The sequence below is a fragment of the Mizuhopecten yessoensis genome, unplaced genomic scaffold (assembly GCF_002113885.1).
Source record: "Mizuhopecten yessoensis strain PY_sf001 unplaced genomic scaffold, ASM211388v2 scaffold8151, whole genome shotgun sequence".
Classification (NCBI taxonomy): Eukaryota; Metazoa; Mollusca; class Bivalvia; order Pectinida; family Pectinidae; genus Mizuhopecten; species Mizuhopecten yessoensis.
In genome coordinates, this window is record NW_018407404.1 from 268,893 (window position 1) to 278,388 (window position 9,496).

General features: G+C 38.0%; 1 protein-coding gene across 1 annotated transcript in view; it reads left to right on the forward strand.

Annotated features, from left to right (window-relative positions):
- Positions 1-9,496, forward strand: part of LOC110455196 — a gene marked incomplete at its 3' end in the record, with an annotated part of 21,494 nt that overhangs the window by 9,596 nt on the left and 2,402 nt on the right. Inside the window, exons 3-5 of the mRNA XM_021505178.1 lie at positions 3,460-4,105; positions 7,862-8,194; positions 8,981-9,121. Of these exons, the coding sequence (XP_021360853.1) occupies positions 3,499-4,105; positions 7,862-8,194; positions 8,981-9,121 (1,081 nt within the window). The remainder of the gene's footprint in view (positions 1-3,459; positions 4,106-7,861; positions 8,195-8,980; positions 9,122-9,496) is intronic.

The following is a 9,496-nucleotide window of genomic DNA, read 5'->3' on the forward strand; positions in this document are numbered from 1 at the left end:
ACTAGATCAGGGCGTTATGTGTACGGTGTACAACCTATTATGTGATAGTCTAGATCAGACTAAACCAAACCTGGATCACGGCGTTATGTGTAAGGTGTACAACCTAGTATGTTATAGTCTAGATCAGAAAAAACTAACCTAGATCACGGCGTTATGTGTACGGTGTACAGCCTAGTATGTCTCATATAGAGGCCCACCCCTCTACCACTACGGGCATTGACATCCTGTCTTTATTAATAATGATAAAGTTCCTTACCCCTTCTCAAAGTGCAGATTTTAAAGATTTCACTAAATTTCTCTATATTGGCTCTCTCCCCTCTGCACCTAGGATCACCACATTCTCCATTGATCCAAAGTTGAATATATTTGGCCTAAGGATGCTCCAAAACAATTGAGGCTAAACTCCCGTTTTACATATTCAGGAAGTAGGATTTTTAAACTTGACCTACCTTGTTAGCCGGGATGTTTGAGTTTCTAATAGAAGGAAGGAAATCAATCCTTAATTAATGCACAAAAATACACACTTAAAAATATAAACACCAGACAAATAAATGCACGTAAATCTGCGCACACAGTTGAAAACTTATTCATATGAGAACAAATTTTAAACACGTAAACAAAGGAGAGAAACACACTTTAACATCTAAGCACCAACATAATAAATGCATTAAAAACCTAACCATACTCATTTTCATGTTGCATCAGCAAATTATTCACTCCAAACCTTAACGCATGAAAAAGTATACACTACAAATAAAAAATCAAAGCAATACTCAAAACATGAACGCCTGTAAAATGTAAAATACCAAATACAAAATCTTTGTAGCAGACATATACCCGCTCCAAAACCTGCGCTCAATGCACTTACCAAAAACAAAAACCTTACTCAATCACTTACTCACTCAAAGCAACTAAACAACATATTTAACTGATTGTTTGATTAACTCACTCTCTCGTTCAGGCTTTCACTAGACTCTCCTACATGTATATTGATAATAATAACTCTATTTAATGAGGATCAACCTTTATTAAAAATCATCCTCTACATTTATAGAGAGGACCTTTATATATAAAAATATGCTGTGTAACACGTACATTGCACACACAACAGATGATGAACTATTTACACCAAAATATTAAGACGAAAGTATTTTTCATTTAAAGGATAACTTACCATCAAAATGAAAAAAGAAAATGTAGTTTTTTAATTTCAAAATAACTTTCAGAGACGGAACTCATTTTTATCATATTTGGGTAATATATTCCGTATGATTGCGCCTAAATAATGAATTGCATTTAACTCACTGGGCACAAAGACAATATGACCTGATGTCGTAGCCCAGGCTCTGTCGTTTGCCAGTAGTCTGTTCTTCTGTCCGTCCATCGATCCGTTTTCAGCTCAACTGGCCTTTTCGGGCCAGGTGAGGTTATGCCGTGATGCGTGGTCCATCGTCCGTCTGTCAGCCGTCTGACGTCCGGCGTCACAGTAGTCAAAAATTGAAAAACAATTAAACAACTTCTGAAGAATAACCAAAATGCCAAGGTGATGATATTTGGCCAATAGCATGTTGGAATGAAGGGCTACCAAGTTTGTTATAATGACTGACATTTACTTATATCCAAGGCCACAGGGGTCAATTGTCTAAATAAAACTTTAAACAACTTCTTCTCAATAACCAAAATTCGCAGGATAATGATATCTGGCCTGAAATATGATGGGATAAATGACTACTAAGTTTGTTCAAATGAATGACCTTGAAATTTGTTCAAGGTCACAGGGATCAAATATGTTCAAAATCTTTAAACGACTTCTTCTGAATAACCAAAATGCCTAGGATGATGTTATTTGGCCAGTATCATGCTTAGATAAAGGGCTACCAAGTTTGTTCAAACAAATAACCTTCATCCATGTTCAAGGTGACAGGGGTCAAATATGTTTAAAACATTTTAACAACTTCTTCTGAATAACCAAAAGGCCCAGGATGTTTATTTAAAGCCAGTAGCATCAAAATGAAAAAAGAAAAAGTAGATTTTTACTTTCAAAATATTTTTCAGAGACTTAACTCATTTTCTATCATATTTGGGTAATATATTCCGTATGATTGCGCCTAAATAATGAATTACATTTAGCTCACTGGGTACAAAGCCAAGATGACCTGATGTCGTAGCACAGCCTCTGTCATTTGCCAGTAGTCTGTCCTTTTGTCCGTCCATCGATCCGTCATCCGTTTTCAGCTCACCTGGCCTTTTCGGGCCAGGTGAGGTTATGCCGTGATTCGGGGTCTATCGTCCGTCTGTCGGACGTCTGGCGTCAATATTTTACTTTAGGCAACTTCTTCTTAATAACCAAAAGGCCTAGGGTGATGATATTTGGCCAGAAGCAAACTGGGTAGGAGGGCTACGGTCACGGTCGTCATATGTTTAAATCTTTTAATAGGTTCTTACGAATCAAACACTGATATTCTGCCTGTAGTTGTATTGTAGTCAACTTTTGAAATTACAAGTGTGAGATTAATACCAGGTGAGCGATTCAGACCCAAGGGCCTCTTGTTTCCAAACGTTTTTTAGGCGATTGGAATTTAGAATTGTAGAAATGGTGGCAAACCTCTTTTGAGAGAAGCTGCGAGCATTTGGAAGCTATTCCATGTAGTTGGGGCTCGAAATTGTACAAATGTAGGAAATTTTACTATTTTATTTTCATATATATCAACCAAAATGAGAAGAATCCCTTTGCTAGTTTCAAAATTGTACATATCAAGGGACTGACACCCATGAGGTGCAGGAATTTATTCAACCATATTATTAAAGCATGCTATGATTGTTTCACTAACCAGATGAGCAACAAACTTCGGGGCTTCTTCATATTTGTTTTAAATTTAGGGCGATGGATATTTCAATAGGGGGATGAATGTCTTAAGAATAAAATAGGCATCATGATAGGTACTTATTGTAAAGAAAATTATGAATTTTGATTGGAAACTAGTGCGATGGGCGGGGCTTAACATTACTGAGTCCTGTTCTACCGCAGACCAGAACAGGCTTTGTATCCAATCGAAACACACTGCAGATTTATTTCAAAAGAACCATCTATCAAACTTACCAATAATCTGATTATGTTTCTAAACAATCTATTCGATATTTATTTATTAATACATTATCTTCATTATTCTGGGGTAACCCGATATGTCAAATTAGACAGCACCCGCATTGGATTGGATTACAGACCAAAAAAGAATAGACCAACTTGGCATTACATTTATAGAATTGTACACCACTGCTGCATATGTAGAAGAAAAACATGAGTTTGGTAAAGATGCACATGATGTTTTCAAAATGTATAGCCAACATCTATAAGTAGATTGCTGGTGCAGTCCTGACACATAAACATGTCTACATTTATGAATAACTGTTTTCCCCAATAGACAATGCTAAAAAAGTAATAGTCGTTCTATTTTCTAGCTTCATCTCATCTCCTACCTCTCCGCAACAGCATTGACAATGGCTTCCAAGTATCTTTTCAACAGGGAAACCACTAATTTTGCTCGACTTAGTCGACTTATAATTGATGTCTGTCGGGATCTTTTAATATCAGTGTTGAAAGCTAAACTGCCACCCCCAGGACTTACCGCTATTCTGCAAAGTCAAAAAGTTCAGCTTTTACAAAATCTTGAACCTCGTCAGCGACAGATTCTTTATCCTACAGGTGGAGTGTTTTCAGGTACCCTGGAAGACTTGGACTTCCCAATTCTATATAAACTACTTAGAAACTTCCTGGGAATCAATATTCCACCACACCGGTCTGGTTGGGGTAGGACACCAGACCCAGCAGACAGGTCACTTTCGGCTAATATTGACCGGTTGAGAGTCCATCGAAATGAAGCTTATGGAAACCTTCCAACTGTATCACTATCTGATTCAGAATTCAATAGTAGGTGGAGCCTCATCCGTCAGAGCGTGTTTGAAATAGAAAAAGACGCTTTGATTGGAGACACATACGTAAAAGCAGTGGATGCTCTACTGACCAATGACATAGATCCTGATGCAGAGAAGCGTTATATACAAGAAGTACTTATGAAAACAAAAAAGGCGGAATCGGAGGTCAAAGGTCAGTATGCTATAGTTACAACTCGATGGGGGCAGAAGGGCGGGCCCAACAGGGGAAATAGAGGTAAAACCTTTAAAATCCTTCTTCTACCGTAGGGATTAAGGAATTTTATCCTTATTTAGTCTGGAGCCTTCTTTGGCCAAGGCGACTCAATTTTGTATAAATGGTGAGACTGGCCCCCCCTGGGGCTGAGGGGCGGGGCCCAATAGGGGAAATATAACAAATTCTCTAAAATCCTTTCTTCTTCTGTAGGAATAAAAGGATTTGGTCCATATTTGGTCTGAAGTATTTTTAGGTAAAGGGGAACCAATTTTGTATAAATGGTGGGTCTTGCTCCCTTTGGGGCTGAGGGGCGGGGCCCAATAGGGAAAATATAGCAAATTCTTTAAAATCCTTTTTCTTCTGTAGGAATGAAAGGATTTGTTCCATATTTGGTCAGAAGCATCCTTGGGTGAAGGGGAACCAATTTTGTATAAACCGTGGGTCTGGCCCCCAAGGGGCCTGAGGGGTGGGGCCCAATAGGGGAAACATAGCAAATTATTCTTTAAGTCCTTCTTCTTTTGTAGGAATGAAAGGATTTAGTCCATATTTGGTGTGGAGTATCCTTGGGTAAAGGGGAACCAATTTGGTATGAACAGTTGGTTTGGCACCCCTGGGACCTGGGGGACGGGGTCCAATAGGCAAAATAGAAGTAACATCTTTATAATCCTTCTGCTACCATAGGGATTAAGGGATTTTATCCTAATTTAGTCTGGAACATCCTTAGGCAATAGGGACTCAATTTCGTATAAACAGCGGGTGTGGCCTCCCTGGGGGCAGAAGGGAGGGGCCCAATAGGGGAAACTTAGCAAATTCTTCAAATACCTTCCTCTTCTGTACGAATGACAGGATTTTGTACAAATTTGGTATGAAGCATCCTTGGGTTAAGGGGTACCAATAATTTTGTATAAACGGTGTGTCTAACCCCCATGAGAGAGGCGGGCCCCAATAGTGGAAATAGAGGTAAAACCTTTAAAATCCTTCTTTGACCATTTGGATTAAGGGATTTTATCCTTATTTAATCTGGAGCATCCTTGGGTCAAGGGGTCTCAATTTTGTATAATTGGTGGGTATGACCCCCATAGGGGCATAGGGGTGGGGCTCTGTTTACGTTTGTTCTATATCTCAAGTACTGGATGGATCTTTCTGAAATTCCATATGTACTTTCAGCACCTACCATGGAATGCTATTTCTTTACTGCATACCAATTATTTTAAACATATGCAGATGAGCGATACAGGCACTCTGGGCCTCTTGTTTAACCAAGACTTCTTTCCATATGTTGTAAAGCGCTTAAGAGTATATTTTGATATTATATAGGCGCTATATTATTGTTGTAATTTAATATTTTTCATCCTTTTCACCTGAACGACGCCTGTAGCCCGCGCTGGGTTTCAAATACTTTATCATCTGGTAGGTTCACCAGACTTTGCAAAGATTCTTGGCATTAAGCCGCTGGCAGAGGTGTTTGTGAGTGCAAGGAACGACATATCTGGGTAGAGATTGGGCTTACCACTAATCTGTAAAATAAGCGGAACAATTTCGACTTTTCGATCATGAATTTTCCCTTTCTCGACAGAAGCATCCCAGCTTTCCCAACCTCCTGGGATTATAAGTAGTAGTTGATTTGGTGTTCAAAAGCTTTCTCCGAATATCATCACCTCTGTGATATCGACTGCTGACGGATAAAAAAATTGGAATAAAGGGTTTCAAATGTCGCAGGCTAATAGGACTATTGGGAATTTTTACGGTTGCAATCATGTTCCCACAGGGACATATGCAGTTTCTTAGTGTGATTATACTTTGCCCTTACTTTGTCCTAGTTTTAACAGCTCATGGTTGCTAGCGGTAGTGAAAAGTCATGTACTACCCTAGCAAGTATCCCTCCAGCTACCCATTCTGCCTCTTGTGTCAGTATCAACCCCCGGTACAAATAAAAAAAACTACGTAGATCCATGTGGTCTCGTTTTAGTCGAACAGCCAACTACCATATCATATTGTTTCGTCCTTTTAAGCCACGCCTGATTTCCTGATCATTCATTCAATTACTGCAGCTTCACATTCCAGAAGATGTATAACCTCGAAAGTATGCGGCTCTCCACTTTGAAAAAGGGTGGCTACCGTAGACCCCCAGTTGAGCCTGCGAACCGCGTCTAGTCATTGTTCTTCGGCAATGAGGCGTCAAAAAAAATGATATTTTACGAATTCATCAACAACAATTAAATATGACATTTAAACTATAGTTTTGTGTATCGTTTTTACATGAGTTGGCTGTATTGAACTACAACGTAAACCATTATGTTGTATGATGGTCCTCAATAACGGATTGTATTTTTTTACATAACGTCAAAACGTAGTCTTGCACAAGCTCCAGAACCTGAGAGAAACGATCATAATGGACTTCACAAGTTCCAACTACTAAAAACACGTTGATTGAAATAAAAGGTTTGATTTTTTTAAATGTAAAAGATACAAAAATGAAAAAAAAAATCGAACTAAGCATATGAACCAACCATCACTAGTTCGGAACTTCCAAATAACTAACCTTTTCGAAGACATGTTGAACCCAAAGAATGAAAGATTTGTTTTAATTTTACTTCAAATGTGAATTTTCAAATTCGCCTACTGTCAGAATATTTGAAAAAAACGACACTGCCATAATCGAAGAACAAGTGAAGCTGGAGTGTTCTATATATGCAACTCCGAAGATTACAACAGTTTCCTGGCAACGTATTTTACCCAAGGGGTACACAGTAAAACTGGATATTGATGAGATAAAATATACAGGATCAAATACGAATGACCCCCACTTAGTAATCGACGACATCAAGAAAAATGACGAAGGCAACTATGTATGTACCGTCTCAAACTCGTATGGGAAAAGGCACAGTGCACCTTCTTAGCTGAAAGTAAAGGGAGGTAAAAGCTTAAATTTGACATTTTTTTCTGATCACGACAAATGCGTATCAAAGTGTAAAATATCGCAACTACTTTTCCCGAATGATTTCCCACACTTTTTTTCTGTTTTTCTCATACACAAAGAACTCAGAAGTAGAACCACTAATAATAACAGTTTTCTACTCTCAATCTAAGTTCCGAAACAAACAAAATAATGTTACTGACGCTTTGTTTTGTGTCATGATAAATGCATTAAAGGTTATATGTATTGGTTTTAAATTAACCCTTGCTCCACCAACACTAAATATGAACCTGACAGACCACCAAAGAACTGAAGGAGAACCTGCGGTTTTAAAATGCTATATCAATGCGAAACCACAAGCATCTGCTATTACATGGTACAAAGATGAAGAAGTAAATGGACGTGAAATTGCAATTGACATTATCAAATATTTTGGTGGTTCAGTGGACTTTCCCTCGCTGGTAATAGATCAAACGGAAAAAAACTGAATGACGAGGGTAAATATATTTGTGAAGCAGACAATATTGCAGGATCTGGAAGCATTTCCGTTCTCTTTTCTGACAATAAATAGTAAAACTGCAAATACCGAAACAAATAAGTTATAATTTGTTTTTCTAAACGCTGATAAGGTTGTCAAAACACTGCGTCTTTTTACGGAAGAGCTTGGTAAATGTTATTTATCATATTGATGACATTGTTGAGACAAAGTGTAGTTTAAATATGCATTTTATTCCGATTGTCATAGAGTCTCTTTTCGATAAAATGTATATAAAGTGTTTATAAATTGTTCGTTTCAGGTGCTGACGCAGCAACTGTAAACCAAGACATTTCTGAAGCGCTACAGGAAAAGATTGCAATGTGTCATTCAGAGATGGTGATTGAGTTAGCTGACTCTATCTATCCAGCTGCTTGGTGTTGGCCAGCTTTCAAACAATTGTTATCTATATATTTAGATCGGACAGACCTTGCGGAAGAAAACTTTTACTATTACGTAGATAAACTTCTAGATTGTGAGTGGATTGATCTCGGCCGATATCGCCGATTGTATGACGTTGTTTACATAATAAATAAAAAGGCCTCTTGCATTATCAAAAAGGCGGAATCAGATATAGAAGCAATGAAAAATGGAGGTAAGTATCATTTATTAGCTGCCGTACTGCGGCATTCGTCCGTCTGTCCGTCCGTCCGTCCGTCAACTTTTTCTTTGAGCAACTTCTGAAGAACTCGAGGGCGTAGGGTTATGCTATTTGGCCAGTTGGTACCTGGGATGGTGTGCTATAGAATGTCCTCATCAAAATGACCTTTATCTACATTCAAGGTCACAGGGGTCAAATATGTTTAAAACTTTAACAATCTTCTTCTCAAGTTCTATAATGCCCAGGGTCATAATATTATGCCAGTGAGTAACTGGGATGGAGTGCTATAAACGTTCCTTATTAAAATGACCTTTAGCTACTTACAAGTCATACAGATATGGGGATTACGTTAGCTAACGTTATATATCCAACTGCTGACTGTTGGAAAGATTTTAGACATCTTTTATCTTCATTTATAATAAGAAAAAAATCTTGAAAAGGACGACCTTCGCCATTACGTAGATAACCTCATGATATGCTGGTCATTGATCTCGGCAAATATGACAAATTAAAAAACGTTGTTTACAAGATACATAAACGGGACTCCCGCATTATTGAAAAGGCGGAATCAGATATAAAATCAGTGCAAAATGGAGGTCAGTATCATTAATCTTATTTATATATCAAAAGATTTTCAATTAAACTAATGGCAAATAAAATATCGTCTGTCGTTGATGTTACAAGTTTTCTCGTGAACTGAAATGTGGTTTGTGTTAAAGTTGTTGTAACTACAATATTTTTTAGACTGTTATCATAAATAAGAAAATATCTTTGTTTTAGGGAGGCCAAAGGAAATAGCTTTTCAAGTCGAAGGCAATTGGAAGTGTGATTTCGAAAAAATAAATCCAGAAAGGTGGACGTCTCATGTCAAAGAGCAGTTCCCAGATATGAAAGCGAGAATAACAGGAATAGGTGGTTCAGGTAATATGACCGCCATAATTCTTAAAATTTATTAAATTGACATATGTAACAATAGGCAAATCTGTCCCTTTATCCGACTATCACGTTTTAGTTTCCATACAATGACTGGTCTAAATGGTCTGATTTCTACGATGGCCGAAGGCGGCCAGGCACTTTTGAAGCATTTATAGTTCGTTTGTGTACCATGGTACACTTTTGTGTGGTACACAAACGAAGCATTTATACTTCGTTTGTGTACCACGGTACACTTTTGTGTGGTACACAAACGAAGCATTTATACTTCGTTTGTGTACCACGGTACACTTTTGTGTGGTACACAAACGAAGCATTTATACTTCGTTTGTGTACCACGGTACACTTTTGTGTGGTACACAA